The 21,437-nt window shown below is 39.9% G+C and overlaps 1 protein-coding gene across 1 annotated transcript in view; it reads right to left on the bottom strand.

Moving 5' to 3' along the window:
• Positions 1-351: 351 nt before the first annotated feature.
• IMPA2 (inositol monophosphatase 2) overlaps positions 352-21,437 on the bottom strand; it is a 21,896-nt gene continuing 810 nt past the window's right edge. The window contains exons 2-8 of the mRNA XM_017729436.1: positions 15,338-15,471; positions 10,805-10,909; positions 9,419-9,464; positions 7,061-7,169; positions 3,453-3,561; positions 3,155-3,306; positions 352-2,325 (exon numbers count right to left, since the gene is read on the bottom strand). Coding sequence (XP_017584925.1) covers positions 2,210-2,325; positions 3,155-3,306; positions 3,453-3,561; positions 7,061-7,169; positions 9,419-9,464; positions 10,805-10,909; positions 15,338-15,471 — 771 coding nt within the window. The 3' untranslated portion in view covers positions 352-2,209. The remainder of the gene's footprint in view (positions 2,326-3,154; positions 3,307-3,452; positions 3,562-7,060; positions 7,170-9,418; positions 9,465-10,804; positions 10,910-15,337; positions 15,472-21,437) is intronic.

Genomic DNA, 21,437 nt, shown 5'->3' with positions numbered 1-21,437 from the left:
TGAGCTCCAGGAACGCCAGGGCACACCAGCCCTAACTGGGTCAGAGACTTTCTTTGTACAAGTGAGCTGAGCTGCTGGGAAACCTCCCCGGAGCCACGAAGCAGCTTCTCACACATGCACTGGGGGGGACAGGGTGAGGAGGGGGAGCGGATGAAGTGGAGCTGAGCTTCCCCCACACTTGATTCCCTGCCAGCATAAGCTTCCTTACAGGGCTTACAGGCACAGCACAAGCCCAAGCAAAGCCCCAGCTGCTCCCACGGCTGCCAGGACTAAGCACCCTGGAATCAGAGAGGAATCACTCCGATCTCCTCTGTGCTCGGGAAGCGGGGGGAGAGTGAACAAGAGACAAGAGAGCCTATTAGCATTTATTATTTGTATTATTATAGCACCTCGGTGCCTAGTTGGGGACCAGAATCTCATCCTATTAGCACTGTGAAAACCCAGAGCCAAACTGCCGTAGTCCCTGCCCCAGAGGGCTTACAATCTCCTTTTCCAAACAGGGGTACAAAGAGATGGAGAGAGTAAAAGGGAGCAGTGACAAAATGTTGATCACTGTGATGGAAAGTGTTGATTTTCTGCTAAGAACCATCAGCTTTTAAATGCTTAGTTGGATTTAGATATTCCTCACACAGTCAATATTTTTGTCTTTCTCATGAAAAAAAAATCAAGAAATCACACAGAACTTCCTGTTATATTCAGTGAAAAACATTTTTCATTGCAAGAAACACACACAGGGTTATTTTTAAAAAATATTGCTTAGTTTGTATCTTCTAAGCAGATATCTGAACATGTTTACAAAGACTACACATGCAGTGTACAAAAAAATGTAAAATTTTTAACCAACTCTTTTGGCTCATTCCTTTATTCAATTTGCACTCTTGCAAAAAAGAGATACCTTTTAATTAAATTTTTGATGAAAAAATAGAAGTGATTTCGTATCAACTGCTTTTCTCGACATACTTGTATTTTCCTTGTGCTCATGATGTAAAACACAGTCTAAATAGAAATTATTGGCTAGATACAGGGATAGAGAATACCTGTGTATTTAGGAAATCTATGTAACTTGATTTTACAGGTTTTTCTGATCAAAAAGTGTGATTACAATGTTGTGCAAGAAGGGCATGTGATTTACAACTTTTTGCAAGCATATCTTAAGTGCATATTTTTAATAACTTGCCTGTAAGGGGCCAAATCCTGCTGTTCTGCTCAAAGTTTCTCTAAAATCAACAGCTCTTTGACACTGTGCTCTGTTCTGCTGGCCTCCTACTGCTGTGTGTCATAGTTAATACTGTGAATAACTCAGTTGGAGTTCAATATTCCTGATTTTGACTATAAGTACTCTATGGTAGTAAGTGTTTGCAGGTTTGAGCATCTTACAGAGGCCTACAGGACAGTATGATTTATGCCCATGCAGAGGGATGAAAGGAAACAAAACCAGCTGGGCAGCTTGTAAAACAATTAAACATTTTCCATGGTCAGCTCTGCTCTTTGCCATTCGGAGAGCCCCCGACTGGAATCACCTATGTAACCTAAACCATGACCTGAAAATAGCTTCCAATATTAGCTTTCTTCTCTCTATGCATTCTCTAAGTTGCTGTAAACATCCAGGATACCCATATACATACACATACACACCTGGGTACATGTGTGCATACATATAAGTGTATATGCACACATATATATACACACACAGACACACATACATGTACATTTATGGATACAGAGCTATGATGTCGTTAGGAAACAACAATGCCTTTTTTATTGCATTCTTAAGTATCATGGAACAAGGGTTTTATTATAGGCACACATCTCAACTACTCCTCCTTTACTACAGTCCTAAAGCTCATTTACCTGAGATCTGCATCTGTAAAAATAAAGTTCCATTTTTTTAGCTGCATGTTACAAAAGACTAAATATCAGCCCCACAGATATGAAATTACAACTTAATGTTGAGACTAATTTGCTACAAGTAAAATACTCTATCTTATAAAAAAGATACTGCTGAAAGAGATACATATTAAAAAGGAAACACGGTTCTTAGAGGTTTAAAAATCTCCCTATGCCTTCCCACATGGTAATAAATTTATAAAAAATATTTGACACAGAAAATCTCCCCAGAAATCATCCTGCTGCAATCACGTACCCTTCCAAGACACCCATCTTGCAAATGTTACACGGTTCAGGAGGGCAAACTCGGTACAGTGAGTATTTAATTCTCGTCGTCCCGTTGGTAGTGAATAGTTTGTATTTCCTGAGCTATGAACATGGCCATCTCTCTCGTGCCCGCGGCAATCACTCGGCAGGACATAAGATCCAGAGGTCCCCCTGAGGACAAGAGGATTAACGAGAAGTGTCTTAAATATCAGCCATGCTGTAATTAGATAGGGTCAAAAACATTGAAACAACTTCATACGTAGCTCCTTTTGGGGTGGGAATAACAGCCTAATTGAACAATGCCTACGTGGAAATCTCCAGCAAAAAATTATTTTGTAAAATTCTAGGTACAGAGCCAAAGTATGCAAGAGGAGCAGTGAGTGCTTAGATTTGTTCAGTAGCCAACAATAAATGCAATATTCCCTCTTCTAGCAATGGAAGAAAAATTAGTTCATTCAACACACCCTTCTTAATCCACCAAATCTTTCCAGAGTATCCAGGTACTGGTCACCAGTAAACCATTACTCTGAGATGTGTACCATCTAAATTAATTAAGTAATAATCTGGAGACTGTGCTGCCCTTTACTCCTTCTGAGTAATTTCCACTCATATATGTTCAAACTTGCATCCTCCTTTCCTGGGAGGACGTCTATGTTGAAATCTCATTGGAACATCCGAGCATATCTGCCAATCTCCTGGGCTGGTTCCTTACTGTAAATACGAGGCTTTAAGGAAATTACTCAGAGGCATAGAAACTCAGAATTCTGAGTTTGACTCAGAACACCTTCGATGTGATGAAATCCTGTGCTGGAATTACATCAGTGTGTACAGAATAAACAGCCAGGGTCTAGTGGAGAGTACAGACTTTTCTACAGGATATTGCTAGAAATGAGCTAGAGACACAGGGGCAGGACTGGACTGAGGTGACACAGGTTGCCCTGAGGCAGCCACTCACTCAGTCCCCCAAAAGTCAATGGAAAAGGAAGGGCATTTTGCTCACCTGAAGTGTCTATCACAGTGCCACCAGCCTCTCTGATGATGACAGTGGCCGCTGCCAGGTCCCAGCAGTGCAACCCAAACTGGTAATAGGCGTCTGCAGCGCCGGACGCCAAGTGGCACAGGGCCAGCGTGGAGCTCCCAATGACACGGACCCTACACCCCACAGTAACACAAAGGAGAAAATGCTTTTGACTTCAACCTAGGTGTACAACACACTTGTTTCAGTCTTTTTTTTTTAATTACTTTTTTTAATGACTTTGTGGTCACAAATGTGAGACATGTACTGTAAAACATCTTACCCGTGTGCTTGGGCCTTGAGCAATCTCTCAATATTACCAAGGAACAATTTCAAAGTTGCAGGGTCCCGTTTTGGACCAATTTCTGTTAAAATTAAGGCCTTCGAGATATCTGTAATGGTAGGGAGATGTTTCCATTAATTCAACAGCTTCCAGGAAGGTTCCATAAATTTGTTTTCAAATTAAACACTAATGAACTTTTCATTTTTATGTCCCTTTTTCTACCCCAAATATTTTCAAAGAATAAGTGACAACTTTGTATAAAAATTCAAGGAAGACTAGGTTTCTTCTACAAAATAGTCTGTTCTAAACACACTTTAAAAAAAAAAAAAGGAACAGGAGGATTAAAACCAAGAATGCATTCTTACATTCCTTTTCATACATAGTTTTATTTCATTGACCAGTCACCTTTTGGCAAATTCACTAATATTAGCAGTCAGCTAAAAATAATCCAGTAACCTAGTAAATGTTCATGATGCTAATCTGTTCACATTTGAAGACAGGATGGTTCTTGAATAGGGAATTTTAATGTAATTTGTTAACCAATTATAAACATTTGGGAACCCAGTAAGAAGAAAAAAAAGTTTCTCCCTAAATCACCAGTCACCTAGTAATAGCTCATTCTGACATTTCAAAGACCGAAGACACCTTATGACTGAAAAAACCCTTTCTTATGACAAATTAAAGCAGTATCTTTATTCATAATAATCTGTGACTGTTCTATTTGTCTTGTGCTCAGCAAAGGCAATGCTGTCCTAGAGCAGATGGAGATACCAGCCTTGTGTACAGTCAAAGGAGAGACTCACAGTGACTTGAAAGGTGTTGAAGCAGTCCTCACATGAGATCTGAATACTGCCAGGCTACAACAAGCGTGTGCCAATGTAGGTGGAGGTGGCTGATCAAATGCCAAGTGTCCCTGCTCCTGCTGTGCCAGCTGAACGTGGAGGCGTTAAAGGGAGGACAAAACTCAAAGGTTTAGCAGCTGATAACGCACTGACTGGGCTGCACCTCATGGCAGGTGTCACCCCCTACCCTGGGCTAAAAGCCAGGTATTCATTCAGGTAGGCAACCTCTACCTAACTCTTACAGCTACCTGCATAAGCTGAAAGTTCTCAGCACAAGGAGCAAGGAGGTTTTCAAAGGCAAATTAGGCTGGAGTGAGACACCATTTAATTAAACAGCCTACCAAAGAATTTAGTATTGCAGATGAACCTTATGGATTCAAGTAACATGGTAAAATGGTTGGTGAGTAACAGGTACGTAATTAGATTAAAAGTTACAGAGTGTCACAAATATTATCTGTAGAACCATAGATTCAACTGCTGCTTTTTAAATTACTGCATTAAAATAGAAAAAAACCAATCCAGGCATGCTGTAGGGTATTTGTTGTTTAGCCACTACTGAAAACTCTGGATGGGGAAAGCAATCTGCCTTAGGTTATTTTGCATAACAGACCCAGTTTATAATCAGAGAACATTTAATGCTCATCTTATTGCTGACATGCACCAAGCCGTCACACCACACCAGTCATAGTTAGGCTGAGACTGAGGCAGTTATTCTTCTGAGTTATTAAATATATTTCTAATAGAGAATCTCCTCAATTTTCATCAAGGCTACAGCTAGAAATTGGATGAAGAGACTGAGGTAACTAAGAGGGAATTCTGCTTAGAAAAAGGAGCTGGCTGATCTCAAGACATTATGGGATTTCAGGAATTCAAGATATGAAATAAAATTTACTGACTATTCCTCATTCTGATAGAGGCCAAAATAAAAACCAACCCAGGCTTGGTAGAAAAGATTTAACAGTGATATGGATAAATTTATGAAGAAAAGATCAATTCTGTCAACCACAGAAGATTAAAAAAAGAAAATACATTTACAGTATTAGCACATGTAAAGCCTGACATGAATCGAAGCATGAGAAGAAAGGATCACTTGGGACAACAGGGAAGATGGATCCTTCATTTAAGTGTATCATAACTGTGTGGACTCCCATACCAAACCTCTACAAAATTGGGCGTTGACAAAGAACAGTGTTTGCTTGGGCTGTGACTTCAGATGGTTAAATGTGAACAATGAATGTCTAAGTGTAGATCAACATCATACAACAATCCCGTTTCCTGAAAACAAACGGCAGGAAGTGACATGACAGCTTAGATTTCAAACACATCATGGCCACTTCAGTTCCAGTGGCAGCTACAGGGAAACACAGTCTTGCTTCCAGGGTTGGTTTATTTCACTGAAGCCACAGCCTTTACAGAGCAACTGTGATTTAAAGCACTTAAAATATCAGTAGAAGTGAGATTAAAGCAGATCCAGCTTCACTGGTGAAAATTTCCCACCACCAAGTGATGTATCTCAAAACAAAGGAAAATTTCAAAGCATTTGGAAGGGCAGAAGATCTACTTCCCTTGCTATGGTATAGACAACCACATAGACTGGATGTCCAGAGAAAGGAAGACAGAAGTGACATGTGCCAAAATTGTTCATTGTTCAACTGGAAACCAGAACTCTCTGACTGCAAAAGCAAGGGAGGCCATTTCAACAGTGGTTCATCCAGCTCAACTGGAAGCAACCCTTGCTCTTCCTAACAGTCTCTGCCAGTATGGGATTTTTTGGAATATGAGATATTTTAACACTGAGAAAAATGTGATGTATAATCAATGATTAAAATCTTAGTCACTGACTTTACAATCCATCTCTCCAAATAGGTAGACCCCAGCTCACTATTAACTTAGCTGTATAGCCAAACTTTCCAAATTTCAGGGAGATTTTGATGCAGGGTCTTCTTGAGGCACTAAAGAAATCTGTATGTCAAGTTGCTTGAATTTACTGTGTTTTGAGCTCATTAAATCTCTCCTTGGGGTGAAATTTTTACTACCTCCTGTGTACAGTGGTGCACATTTTTGGCATATGTCTGCTTCCACCAACAACTGAGTGCTATGTTCTCCTCTGCATTTTAATTAACTAAAAGAAAACTTCTCTAAATAATACAAAATTATTGTTTTCTATAACCATTAGGTAAACAGACAGATCTATGACTTGGTTTACTGATAAAATAATTCCAATAAAGCATTGACAAATTGTTGCTGGCTACTTGTACATCGAAACATACCTCACACACCAGAGCAAGCTGTCAAAGAACCCCTAATGAAGCATGCATCCTTTAATTCACTGTTAGCACATATGCCTACAGACATCATACACTCTGTGACATACAAGTTCATTGGAAAATAAGTGAACAGCAGCCACCATAGTACTCTGAATTTGATTCACCATTCCCATTGCATCTTGCTTATAAAAAGTTATGGCAGTGCTCAGCTGGAATGAAACTGGTGAATCTACACGTTCTTCCTTATTTTAAACAATGGTTGCGAAGCAAAATAATTTAGGATTATTTAAATAGTTCATAGTCAGATGTATATTTTAAAAATAAAAGGAGGAAAGTTGTGGTTTTTCAGGAAAAAACAAACACAAAACAACAAAATTATCATGCAGGTGAAATACTTTCCATCAGGATAATGATGTTCATTATCCTAATGATGATTTGCAACAACTCTGAAACAAAATTAACATATTCCTTTTAGAGTTCTAACAAAATCTAGACCAACCTGTCTCTTTTGATACCTGAAGCCTTTTGTCATTACAAAATGCCCCTTGACCTCTTCTACCAGTGTATAATCGTTCTTCAGTGCAGTGGTAAATTACACCAAATTCAAGCTTTAAGATTTTGAAAAGGAAAGAAATGAATGCAACTCAAATTACTCATCATAAATATAAACAACTACTAATGGCAGAAAGATCAGCAATATTTTAATTGGTACACATAATAAAGATTATACTGATGCTAAAAAACTGGAATAATTTTACTATTACTGTGATATTGAGATATAGGTCACATAAAATTCAGGTAATAAAGAGAAGTTAATGCAATGTGTTCCTGATCCTCTAAATTCTGACTCCCAGTTAGTTTCTGTTCACATTAGAATGGATTAAATACTGAGTTGATTTCAAATTCAGTTTAATGTTTTTACTGAAAATACGCAAGGCCTCTGAGGCAAGACTCTGAATGCTTTGCTTTCACTGGTGAGCAGTTACTCCTTGAAGCAACCCCACTGACCTCAGCTGGACCCCAAAGATTTGTGACACCAGGATCAATTAGGCATCCAAACTCAGCAGTCATGGCACACCCTTTATTAACAGTGGACGCTTTGGTAGGCACCTGAACTTTTGTGGTGCATTGAATTTGCCTGCTTTTTCAATCAAAGCAGTACACTCTAGTCACTTGCTCAAATCTTTCTCTGCAAAATCCTTTTGTGAGAATCTCTTGAAGTCACAGGACTCCAGAAGAAGGAGTTTGGACAAAAATACTCTCAATGAAAGCTTAAGAATGTGCAACAGTGGAATTTTTGTGGGAGATTCTGTTTACCAATGAAAAGAGGGTCAGAATTAGACCCTAAGTATTTAAAATTTCTATTATTTTAATAGGCTCCATCAAAAGATTTTAAAGCACTTTACAAACTTCAAGGGTCAGCTCTGAAAACCGGCCCTAGGTCAGTAATAGTAGCGTTATTTAATTTAGGGGTACACAAAAATTAAGTGACTTGCCCGAGGTGTCAGAAGTTGGCCACAAGGTGAAGAAAGCATCTCAGATATTCTAGGCTCCAAGTTTTTTCCTGCTGCACTCAGTGTTCATCAGAGACAATTCAAAGGGAATAGACTGTCCTGGGTCCCTATCCTGAGGTCCCATCTAAACCAAGGGGTTTTTTGAGGAACACACTGTTAATAGACTCTTTCCGTAGAGGCATCTGCAGGAATTTCCTCAGTACTGTTCAAGGCTTATAATCAGGCCAGTTCCCCTGCGTGTACTTTGGTTCCTCTTCAGTTTACTCTTTTTTCTGCTTGTCCTATTTGCTTAACTGGGGGAGACGTAACATAATTCCTTACTTTTGTTTCAGCTTTGTTTAGTTTACATAACCCAAAATATGCAGCATCAAAATCATGATGGTGTTCTAGAAAACATAAATAATAGAGCTGTCTGATAAAAAAATGTCGTGTTCAAAAGGACCTTTGGTAATGAATAAATTTCAGAAAAGCATGGAAGTGTTTCTCTGCAATTTCCATGTTTGAAAAGCCTAACCAGAGAAGTATACAACATTATTCTGTTTAAATCAGTAAGAGGTACTAGCACATCTGAAAACTTGGTTGTTACTGCACAGACTTCTTGCTAGCTTTGCTTAAAGCTGTACATATATTTAAGATTGTGGAATTAGGCTGAAAGAGGCACGTTCATTGGAAATTTGAGTAACTAGTTATTCAGTAGATATATATCAAACTGTAAACCAGCAACATCTGGAGAAAAGGCACTAGCACAAATGAGCATAGCTAGGAAACTCAAAATGGCACATTGGAAGGCTAGGTACCTTCCCACCCTCACCATAATCAAGCTCTTAGGTGGTAAATATAGCTATTTTACTATGTTAAGGAAAACATCAATGCAGATTAAATGAACTATGCCCATAATTTTGCACTCCTCAGAAAATCAGTTCTACATTGACTCACAGCAGGGGTTAGCTTTCACAGATACTGCTAGCAGGAAAGAAGCAATAATAATAATACAGAAACACTGGGATGTATGTTTAAATTTTGAAGAGGCAGCGCTAAATTGAACTTACTATGGTTTGTCTAACTAAACCTTGCTCACACCAGTACTCCCTTTTTCTCCAAATAAATCCCATAATACTTGTAATAATTCATAGAATTCTCTTTTAATTGCCAGTTTCCATAAGTAAGTTTTGCAGGACTATGATTTTAGATGAGTAGAATATGATCAGATGCATTTAAAAAGCAGGGGAAAACCTGAGTAGTGACTGATTTTTTAAAAAAAATCATTTCATTTAAAGTTCCCACATGGTTTTGAGACTTCTAGCCAACTCTCAGGTGCCCATCTTAAAGAACATACTTCATACCTCTTTGTTAACAGCAAATCCAATGCTCACTGCCACTGTTGGAAATCTGTGAAAAATAAGAAATGAAGTAGTACTGCTGAAAAATCTCTCAACTTACTTCTTATGCATCTCCCTCAGGCAACAAAACCCCACATGGAGCACTGTGAGTTTACTTGTCAAAATGCACTTGACATTATAGTATCTCTCCTTTGTCAACCTCTTTAACTTTGTCAGTTCCTTTAAAAATTTAACTTAGTATTGGAGAAGGCAAGAAATGAACACATGAAGGCATTACAACTTTTACACTGAACACGTAGTGTACTTTAGGGATGTTTTTGATTTAGTGTAGCTGAATTATCCAGTATAAAATCACTAATGTTATAATAAGTCATTGCTTTCAAGAGCACATTTTGTTCAAGCTATGCACCTGAGATAGCAATTAAGTAGCATGGAGATACCTTGCTGCTGACACCAATATAAAAAGAAACCAGTTCCTCTATGCTCTCCTTTTTCAAAGTGATGATCACGTATTTAATTTGGTCCTTTTGACTACAGCATAATTATTGCAGTTTAAACACTGAAATAAATTAATTTCTTAAAAACATATATTAAAAGGGACTTCGAAAGTCCAGAAAATATTGCTAGAAAGAGGAAATTTTACCTAATTGCATGAAACATCATCACATGATACACCCCACCTCCCCTGGAATTCTGTGTAATTGCACCAAAAGTCAAGGAAATGCCTTTTTTTTTTTTTAATGAGAGTTGCAGTTATTTTAAGCCTCTAACTATAAGACAGAACCTACAGAGGGTTTTTAAGTAGAAATATTATGAATAGTCATTAGTTTACAACTCTAGCATTTGAACGGTGAATTAAAGTCATAATTTTTGCAGCAACAACCCCCAGATTTAATTTTGCGGAGGTACTTTTGAAATTTAAAACCAGTATCTGTGTACAACTCCTTTCTCAGTGCTGCTCCACGCACACGCAGCGGCTGCACTTCCCGGGAAGAACGAAGCGCGTGCGTCTGACGGGGAGCGAAGAGCCCTCGCTCCCAGAGGGAATGTGCAGAACGCAGCCAGGCGCTGGGTCAGGTGTCCTCACAGCGCAGCCTTGTTCCTCCACGCCGCCCAAGCCTCTGCTCGTTAGCCAGCGCTGGGCTGCGAGCGGGCCAAGAGCCACGGGCCGCGGGGCAGCCGCCAGAAACTCCAGCTGGCCCTGGGCTAGCAGCACAAACACAGCCTCCCTCACGCACCACGCCGGCTACCGGGGGTAAAGGGATCACCCCTACGTGCGAGTCGAAGGAACAAACCTACCAGGGAAAAGCACCTTTAGGAGGAAGGGAGGAGCTGTGGGAAGCTGCATTTTTGGGTTCAGATGCGTTTCCCAGGCCGCTGTCCATTTACCTGTGCACAAAGTTGCATGTTCCATCAACAGGGTCAATAATCCAGGTCGGGCTGTCGGTGAGGACACATTTTGAACCTGCAGCAGTGGATTCTTCTGCAATAAACCTGCATTTGGTGCAAGGGTGAAACAAGTATCCCAGATCATCAGCTTAGATATGTGACTTGGAAAGTCAACCCCATCATTCTGGTTTTTAAGAGATAACTTCTCTCTCTCTACATAAAACAATTTTGTATAAATGTTAACACACATACTGCTTTTCAAATTTAGGAATTGGTAACTTTCATTGAGGGAGAGTTCTTGAATCTACAGCATACTATTTTACATGCAAAAGAAGAACTCTATATCCACTCCTCCAATATGCCATTAAGGAAGTCATGAAAATGAATGCAGAAATGGATCTGAACTGGCATCCCTGGAACTCAAGGAGGAGATTGTTTTATGCAGACTATAATTTTATGGGTTAGGCCTGTCTCTTGCAGTAAGTAATATAAACTGCAAACTGTACCTGCAAAATCCACAATTTTGCTCCTACTTGTATTTTCTTACAGTAGTCTGACTCAGGAAATTAAAAGGTTTACAAAGGTGGACTTTCTTTTTCCCATGACACAGAAAAAAATCAACAGATTATTTTTTGTTTGTTTGTTGTTTGGATGCACAAGGCACAAAATTAAATCTGAGGTCATCTTCTCTTCTGTTGTTCTGTCCCAGTTTCTTTTAGCATTTTTTTTTCTCCTTCTTCCCTGGGAAACGAACATCCAGTTCTGGCACATTTCCTGTTGACCTTAATTATCCCTGCTCTCCCATAAACTGCTCAAGTCTCTTGCTGTAAGAGATGTGCAGGTGCTACTCTCACAGATTTTCATAAAGTCCTATATGCACAGAAGGAATAGAATCCAACTGCTAGTAGTGAGTGTTGCTGGTGGTTTCACATTTGAACAGCCAGTAGTGGTAGTCAGAGTTCCTGCAAATGCTTGAAGGCAAAAAAAGCTTCTCTCAAAGACACAAAGAGAAAAAAAAAAGGATAAAATAAAGAGACAATGTCTTTTGCAAAAGAGTCCTTCCCTAGGACTAGAGTAGCAGCTATTTTTATTTTGTGTCTTCAACCTGTACAGAACAATTCCAGATAACACTTGAAGCCATGAGCTTAAAATGTTCTGCAGATAGCACAGGAGGAGTCTTCTTGAATTTTCCAAAAGCTACTCTGCCTGGACTTAAGTAGAAACAGACTATTTTGATGGCATTATAGACCCCCAGCTGGTACAGAGAGGGAATCAGGAAGTGTTTGTTACTATTTTCATCTCTGTTAAAGGAAACAGCTGAAGGACAAAGTGCTAGTGCACAACTGAGAAACAAGAAAGACTTGACCAAGTGTTTTAAACTCTCAGTTTAACATAACACTTTGCAGGCTCCTTGCTCTAAATATTCCACCACTTTGTCTTGTTGGTGCTGTATCACTTAACTTTTGCTTTTACAAATCCTGTAATTAGAATCCAAACCCAACCATGCTTTGTCTGTGCTGCTGGATGAAGAAGATGCATAGGTGGAGCATCTCACATCACACCTCAGATTATCCTTATTCCACATAAATTGTACCTCTGCGTCAACCCTCTGCCAGCTTCCCCAGCTGGAGCTTGAACTACAGCTGCTGTCTCGCTTTGCTGTCTTCCACCAAAGAAAGGTGAAATAAGACCCTCCTTAGAGACAGGAGTATTTCTGTGTAAGATGATTTGCCCTCAAGTTTCGCGAGCCAGTTCCTCGCCTTTCCCTCGCAGCGGGGGTGTGACACTGCAGTCCCTGAGCTCAGAACTGCTGACCTGGAGCTGGGGCACAGCCGTGCCGCAGATAAAGTCTTCACACTCAAGAACAATTTTTCCAAAATGGATGTAGGACAAATTAGGTGCACATTTTATGAAATCTGGGCTAAAGGGTAACAACCCCCCCCACCTTGCTGCTGTACAATACTGGGAAATGTGAGAGTCCCACAAGGTCAGCTTCAGATGTCTTGCTCTGTGTCCTGTAAAAACCTGCAAACTAAGCAAAACACTCAGTGTGAAGTACTGGAGTAAATTCTAGGAACAGCTTGAGAAGTGGGAGGGGTAACCACCTTATTAAAATAGTTAATTTAATATGCCAGCCTGCCAGCTCTGCTGACCTCTCTTCAAATCTGGATTACAGTTTACTCCCACTGAAAATGAGTCTAGTAATTTTAGCCAAGCCTTCGACTACATCTGTTCATGCCATGGTGCCTCTCTGAAATTCATTGCAGAAACAGCAGGGAAGCTGTAACATACCATAATCTGCAGCAGAAATGATATCCAGTCAAGTGCAGGAGACTCAAACTGGGGCTGTCCCTCACCTATCCTCTTATGGGGGTCTGAGCACAGAAAGCTGGGAAGCTAGAGTTGGATGTCACCGTCTTAAACTGCTGTGTCCTGATTTTAATGTCTACAGAATTAAGGCCAGAAGTAACACAAAAGATGCCAGCTTGTGTAATAATAGCAGGGGTAAATGTTGGGATAGCCCTTTGCAACCAGTAGCTCCTGGTAGTCTGGCCGTGCCTACCCACAGCTCATGGATCTATCCAAAAAAATATCCTTTTGAAAAGACTCACTGGGGGCACATCAGAGTACTAAAAAGTGAGCACAGATTAAAACTTGAGTGAAGTGTGAATGAAGATGATACACACCACTTAGCCAAGAAGAGAGAAGAAAAAAGAAACATGGGAGAGAATTACATTTTGAACAGATTTTCCTAATATTTCTCTTTACTTCTGAGTACATTTCCAGTATCTCAAGACTCATAAGTGCCTTAGTGCAAATGGCAGATTCTAATGAGATCCCTTTTAATTTTCCTAACTCCTCAAGTCCATTTTTGATTCAGAGGATGTAAGAATCAAGATAATTTAGAAGAAAAAGAAATAACAGAAATCTTCAGTGCTGCTTGCAACAGCCAGGTTAGGGGAAAGACTGAATACAATTTAAATTATCTTTTAATATTTGCATTGTACTTTAATTTAACCCTTGATTGCTATTGTAAATTCTCCATTGCAAGTGTTTTAATCAAGTCTAGTTAAATTTAGTTTTAATCTATTGTTTCATCTGAATGCATTAATTATCTGAACAAATTCTAACCAAACCCAGCAACCACCAGCAACAAAATAAAATGTCTTGAAGAAATGGCAGTTCCTTCATTTACTTATAAAGTCAGAAGTTAACTGTACAGGGTTGATAAAATCTGGGATTTTCCAGTTCCTAGGTCTACACTGACCTTACAATTTTTCTTCCCATTCTGAGTAACTTGAGTGTGTCTGGTGATTCGCATTTTATGTGAAATGTGTATGTTTTACATTCTCTGCCAGACTGCTCAAGGAAAAAACTAACAAAAGAGTGGAGATGAGAGAAGAGCACAGCCAGCAATAGTAGAAGGAATATTACACAAATAATAGGCCTGTAAAGCCTGGCACTCTCTTGAGAACTGCAGCCAAGAACCACACATCATGCTGTACAGTACTGCTTCAATATGCCATCACACACAGCACGTATTTAGAAAGCCATATTTAGTATAAAATATGCTTTCTGCTCCTTCTTATGGTGGGTTTTTTTGCCCAGCAGCATCACTGATCATCAGATTAGTAGCTGAACCCTTCCAATTTTCCTCTTTGTTGCTTTCTGCACAGTGCTGGAATGCAAGGCTCATCCCCATCAGAGATGCCCACAGTTAGAAGGGAGTCGGACACTATTTAAGGGATACACAGGCTTTGCACCGACTCTGCAGGAAACTGAATTTTATCCATTGAAGTGAAAAGGAGAAATCAATTGCAGTCTTTGCATCAAACCAAACCTGGCAGCTAATACAAACCTTCTCTCTAATCTGTGCATGAGCTGGGTTGTTATTTTCAAGTTGACCACAATAATTCAAGAGGAATGGACAACCTGATCTACTTTTGAAACCTTGGGTTTGCAGCCCATGTAGTAATTTATAGCCTGTTTATGAAGAGGCATCAAATAATGATGATGATGACAAACAGCCCTGCTTCTCACTGATCTTCTCACTATAGAAGATGAGGTAAATGTGATTAAATACACTTTTACTTGTCCTGATCTGGCCAATGCATATGTGTGATGGCAACAGAAAAGGTCTGCAGGGTGGGACCTTTGCTAGCATATATTTCTGCTATATTTTTATAGATAGCCTTAGCATAATCCTAATACAATAGGCAACAGACCAGTATTCTGAACATCATGGAGATCCACATGAAACCTTCATCCATGATGTCCCTACAGGGGAAACATTGCTATTAAATACATATATCAAGAAACATAGAAAACATAAAGTACTACATATAAGGAAATGGTACTTCTTAAAAAATAGGAGTCCTATGAAAATGTCCAACAGCAATAGGTTAATATATAACAAAGATACACAGACATAAGAAAGATATACAGACTTTTAAGGTTGCCTTTAAATACCAGTCAGATATGCAGCATGTAAAGGACAAAAAAAGGTTGTTGATAGTTTCTATAGGCACTCACCTGTGGGAGGGAAACTTCTCTTTCAGAACAGAAATAATTAAATTTTCCACAAAATGATCAGTTTCTGTCACAAGATCTGCTGCAGATGTCTTCGTGGACACTTGTTTTTCCTCTGTTAGAGCTTTCCTAATAATCTGAAACAGAAGTTCATAAATCAGATTTGTTGGGCATTCAGCCTGTGCACACTAAAATAGTATCTTCACTGAAAAAAATATAGCTAATCCTGAAAAACAGCTGTAGGCCTAATTCTACCAGAGTCTGTTCTAATTTTTTGACAAAAAAATCCTTCTGAGCTAGTGAGTATTCATTGGGAATACAGCATTTTGAATCACTCTGCAAAAACCTCTCTTTACAGTTCAGAAAAGGACTGATTAAGGGATGCAACTAATGGAATAAAAGGATGATGGCAGTCATCATGATTTAGAAAATTACCAAAAGTACACACAAGATAAGAAAAAGCCTCAAGGCTCAGGCATTTTTCAAGGAAACCCATTTATTTTTTTGTAATTTATAGGGCTACTACCCCACTGTTCTCTTACTTTAAAAGAGAAACAATAAGGCAAATTTAATTGGTTTCCACTTTGCCAACAAAGATACATAGTTGTTTTTTTTGTTTTTTTCGTGGGTTTTTGGAACTTCAGATGTGGACCACCCTCTGGTTCCCAAAGAATTGACATATATTTAACAAAAACAAAAATTGAAGCTTTCTCTAGATATGAAACCAATGATTTAAACCTGGACTCTCTTCTGGAAATGTCTTTATCTGATTCTCCAGGGTTTTACTGTTACAAACTCAAGTACAAATGCACATATGGGAAAACAGTTAATGAATGCTTTTCCCAATTTTTCCCATTTCCTTTCTGTTTTGTTTTTCTTTCCACCTCTTCATTAAAAAGAAAAACAAAGGGGCAAAAGGAGATGCCTTATTTTTTAACCAGTGAAAATGGTAAATTATTTGAAATCAAGAAAACCAAAACAAAGCAAAAATTAAGCACCAGTTAATTTGTTTAGAATTATATCATCAAAACTCAGCAGCAATAAGATCAATATTCCAAGTCCCTTCTAAAATTTATATATTTCAATTGCTTAACTAAATTTCCATTGATCAAAGAAAGTATTTTAAAACCATTGAGAAATATTTGATGACTAAAGAAAACAGTTCCACTGTATTAAGGCATGGGAGAGGGAAGCAGAAATTCCCAAATATCATCTCAGCTCTTGGTTTTCACAGTATAAAATATTATATTTGAAGGGTGTGCTAATTGTTCCAACAAATAATGGATATTGAGGACTATTTCCTTAGTATAGAAGGTATCTGGACTAATGTTTCTCCTTTGTGAGCAGTAAAACATCAGTTGTGCCTATTTAGTAGCTTGTGAGGGCAGGTAGTACTTTTCAGTTTGAGGTCTTGCTAAAGTTCATTACTGTATATCAAAATATTAACCACACTTAATCTCTTTACTCCTCTCAATGCCCTGTGTGGTTGTGTTGAAGGATTTACTGTAGAAGCATAAAAGTTTAACTCCAGCAAGGCCCTTGGGCTCCTCTTCAGCCCAAAGCAAAATCCAAAACACTCCAACCACCCCCAGTTGTGTATTCTAAAAAAACTGCTATGTTGATAGCTTTTATTTTATTTGCTCTTCTTTACTTTCTGCTTGGGACTTCACATAGTGAAATAGATGAGGAATGTCCTCCTTTTGACAGAGATTTTAATTTCTTCGTAGCAATGCCATGTTCTTGACTTCTATTCAGTTTTAATGCATAGTAGATTGAGATTTTTGCAGCCATCTAAATCAGTGCCACTGCTCAGCAGGGCAGTGAGATCATACCTGAGCCTTGCTGGAAAAGGGAAAGTAGAGATGGAACCTCTCTTCTACGGATGTCTCTGCAATCAGCTGATTTCATTGCATGCTCTGGCACTTGATCTCTCCCATTTGAGTACAATCCTTTACACAACCCAGCTTCAAATTTAGTATTTTTCATTTCTGAGCCTTTACCCAGTTGCTCACGACCGTTTTTAACTTTAACCCCTGTCTGTTTCTCTGGTGGCCAGCATGAGGCTCCAGCCACTTTGGAGGTGGCAGTAGCCAGGGGTGTGCCTGCACTCTGAAGTGGTGGCTGATGGCTCTCTCACCCATCTCCCACGCCAAAGAGCCACGACATATTTAGCATTTACCAGCCCTACCATGAACTGCTTCTCTCCACTTCTTGTGCAAGCAATATGTCAAGAGGCGAGGAGGAGAGAAGTCACAGTGCTGGGCTGAGGTCACCAGCCACAAATGGGCACCACATCTGTGGAGGCTCACCCACAGCACGCAGGATGGACAGGTCTGATTCTGCCAATGCTCTGCCTCTTACAAAGGGCTTGACAAAGGGACCCCCATGCATTTGCTCCAACTTGTACAGGTATGCAATCCAAGCCAGAGTATTCCTATACAAGGATCACATTTCCTGCATAATTGACGAAAAAGCTTTTATTCTTTGGAAAATGATCAAACATCTCAGAGCAGTGTAGAATTCAATTTATGTTGAATAATCCCTAAAAGTCACCTGCCTACAGAGGAGTGTTAGAGCCTGGTGCCTCAGAGTATTTCAAGAGCATCACTCAACTCCTCTCCTTGCAGAAGCCTTCCAATATGGTTTGTGAATACCTACTGCAATTGCCTGGTCTTTCCAGGACATGGGGCTCCATAAAAGTCTCACTCTAGGTTACAGACAGCAGGCAAGCAGAAACCAAAGGAACTACAGGATGATGAAATGGAAACAGCTGATTGCACCTTATCCCTATTGTACAATGAAACTGGCAACCAAGATGCTGTAATTTGGCTGTAAATGTATTTTACTAGACTTTACTCCTGTACTAGCACTTGTCCCTAGATTACAGAGATTTTTCAGCAACTTCTAAGCAACTGATTTTTGGGAGCATGTTTATTTAGAGCAGAGCCTTTTAACACTCTTAGTCCATGCTGCCCCTCCTCTCATGCAGATTTTATCCTAATACCCTGCTTGGGAGCATTTGGGGGGTTATGCAAAGTGAGGGACACTTACACCATTACATGAAGAGCACATCACAGAGCAAGACCCAGGCTGTCCCAGCTCCCTCCTTCATTTCCCATGGAGCGGGGGAAATGGAGCCACTGGGGCTCAGTGCAGTCTGTCCTGGACTCTTCCTTTTATAATGCCTTTGTGAAATTTATTCCAACAAAGCAGAATGACAAGAAGACAGAGGGCCAAGATGCCTTTTCCTCCAATACCTCCCAGGAGAGCCACCTATGGTAGTGTGCTAATGTCAGATATTTCATTTCACCATACTGCTTGCACTCACCACACACTTCTAGGAGTTCCAAGATGGATTTTCTTGCTTGCAATACTGTCCTGAAATATTTGCTCACTGATAAAATCAAACATCTAGATAAAAAGCATGAGTATTTGCAAATAATTCAGGAAATTCCAATCTAGCTTGCCAAAACATCTGTCCATGTTCCATAGAAAATAGCCTAACAATTTCCCCTGGGAGCAAACATCAGGGGAAAAAAGTCTTGAATTTTTAGAATACCAGTGGAAATTTTTTAAAAATTAAAAAAAAAATTTTTTTTTTAGTGACATTCTGCTAGGTCTCTTATGCCTCATAAAATTATTTTCCGGGGGAAAAAAAAAGAGAGGAAAAAAAAAAGGAAAAAAGAAAAAAAAAGTTTGTACTTCAAAATACTATCTTCTAGTGTCAGTTTCTTACTCTTGTTTTTACCTGGATGCATGTTTACTCATTTTGGTGAAGCTTTTCCAATTCTGCAATTGGAGAGAACTGTGCAGATATTACTCAGTGCTCTTAACAGCATCAAAAATGCACAGACTGGTCATGCCTGCTTTTCTTGAGCAAAAAGTCATATCAAACCCATGGGTGTACTCTCATGAACAGAGCACGCAGAGTTTACTCACAGAAAAAAACAGAAGAGAAGTTTGAAAAAGCACAGTTATTTGTGGCCTTATAGAGTGAATTTTAAAGCAGGTCAATTACAGAGATTACAAAACCATGACCATTCTCGTTATGAAACAGCCATATATATATATTAAATGACAGCTTGTGATATTTCATAAAAGTAATAAGAACTAAACAACAGGATGGGCAAGAGAAACAATGATTTGAACCCAGTAACAGAAGTTACTCCAGCAACAGCACTTTTGACACATATTCAAGCATCACTTCTTTATTGGCCTTTTAAGTTTAGATGAAACTATTCCAGAGTATAGATGCCTATCTGTTGGAAAGAAGATATATTTTACCTATAGTCATGAAACACAATGCAATACAAACCAAAGAGTTGTACAAGCCAAAAGGGGAGATCAGAAAACTGTATTACTGGTTAACTTTGCCTAGAAATCCAAAATCTGGAAGTGCACGTCTTTCTTCAGGTTGGTCTCTGTGCCAAGCCTCTTGCAGATGCTTTCTAATGATTCCAACCCTTCCTAACCTGCCATAGTCCTGAGAAATGGAGCACCTGAAAAGAAAGGCTGAAGCAGCAAAGTTTCACGCAGGGATGGAGGCAGGAGTTGGACCTTGGGAGACAGATTTCTGGAGATGGAGGTGAAGGCAGAAAGGTCTGAGGGATGGGGAGAGAAGCAGAAGAAAAAGATGATCTTGACTAGTGGAATTGACTGCTTTTGGTGATCAAAATAACCCCCATTTTTATCAATCAATTTTCAGCAAAAGTTCAGTCCTACCAAACCCATGTTACACTGCATTTTGTGTTCTTAGCTCTAGTTTCTTTTGGCAATAGTTGGCAGATTGACACTTACATAAAAAATGGAGCCTTACCTGCACCTTTTCTTCAAGAAGGATCCCCAATGCCTTTTGTAACAAAAAAGATTCCTTATCATGACAAAATTGGAAAAATTAAAAAAAACCCACACAAACCAGTTTCCAAAGTCTTACTTAAACAACATCCTTGGCTGGTTTAAATTTGGCCTGCCAAAGAAGCAGCTATTTCCTGCCAGTTGCAAGGTAGCAATGGCAGCCTGTGATTTAGGATTCAAGGATTAGTCTTATGGAATGTTTACTTCTTCCAGGAAAAGGTGCTCAGCTGTGATTTTCTGAGCAAGTGAAATGATTGGAGAAGGCTAAAGCTGTCTTCACAAATTGATACTTTGAGAAATAAGGTGTGGAGGCTCGAGCAAGTCATGAGTCTCTCTTGTGAAATGGCTGGTAGAATGACTACGCTGGAGAAACTCCTGTTTTGAGAATCTGTGAGAGCATGACCTGTCATCCTGATTTGGATTATCCATTTAGTCCCTGTATTATTAAAACAAGTCTCCTCTCCTCTGGGATTCCGTTCATCTTTGTGGGTGTATTCTACTAAGGAGAAAATACGTTTAATAACACACACTAAGGAAAACTTATGGGTCTTGGACTCAAGGCAGAAAAGGGGGCTTCTTAAATCACAGTGTATAGGTACAAAGCACGTTTCAAAATAGAACAGAATGGAAGCAAAAGAGAAAGACATTGCTGAGGTTTGTGCTTTACCCTGTTTCTCAAACAATCTGCTGATCCCACTTCTTGGCTCTGTTAGAGCTGGTGAAAATTTTGCTGCTACATATAGTAATATATGGGGTTGGGATGTCTCCTGAGATGACTAATCCGCTGTGTCAAAACACGGATTGGAAATAAGCTACTACAGACCTTCACCACACAGCTATTTGTCCCTAGCAAGGGAATTTCAGCCACCCTGAAGACTGCCATATCTAACAAGACAAAACCTCCCCGACACAGTTGTTTTTCTCTGCACAAGCTGCTCGAAAACAAATGCTGGCCCCGAAGGATGCAGCCCTCAAGGGATGGGGCCGAGGGATGGGGCCTCCCAGGGAAGGGGCTCCCCCGAGGGATGCAGCCCCCGAGGGAAGTACCCCCAAGGGCTGGGGGCCCACCGCCCCGGGCTGCGGCCCCGAGGGAAGTGGCCCCGCGGGATGGGGCCCCCCGAAGGAGGGGGCCCCGAGGGATGGGTCCCCCCCCAAGGTATGGGGCCCCCCGGGATAAGGCCCCTGCTGCCGCCATCCCTCCCGCGGCCGAGGGCTCCGGCGGCGGCCCGGGTGAGCGGGCGGCGGAGCC

This window comes from Corvus brachyrhynchos, unplaced genomic scaffold (genome assembly GCF_000691975.1).
Source record: "Corvus brachyrhynchos isolate BGI_N302 unplaced genomic scaffold, ASM69197v1 scaffold331, whole genome shotgun sequence".
In the NCBI taxonomy this organism is placed as follows: Eukaryota; Metazoa; Chordata; class Aves; order Passeriformes; family Corvidae; genus Corvus; species Corvus brachyrhynchos.
The sequence above is the reverse complement of the archived record's forward strand: the minus strand, read 5'-3'. Positions and strand labels throughout refer to the sequence as shown.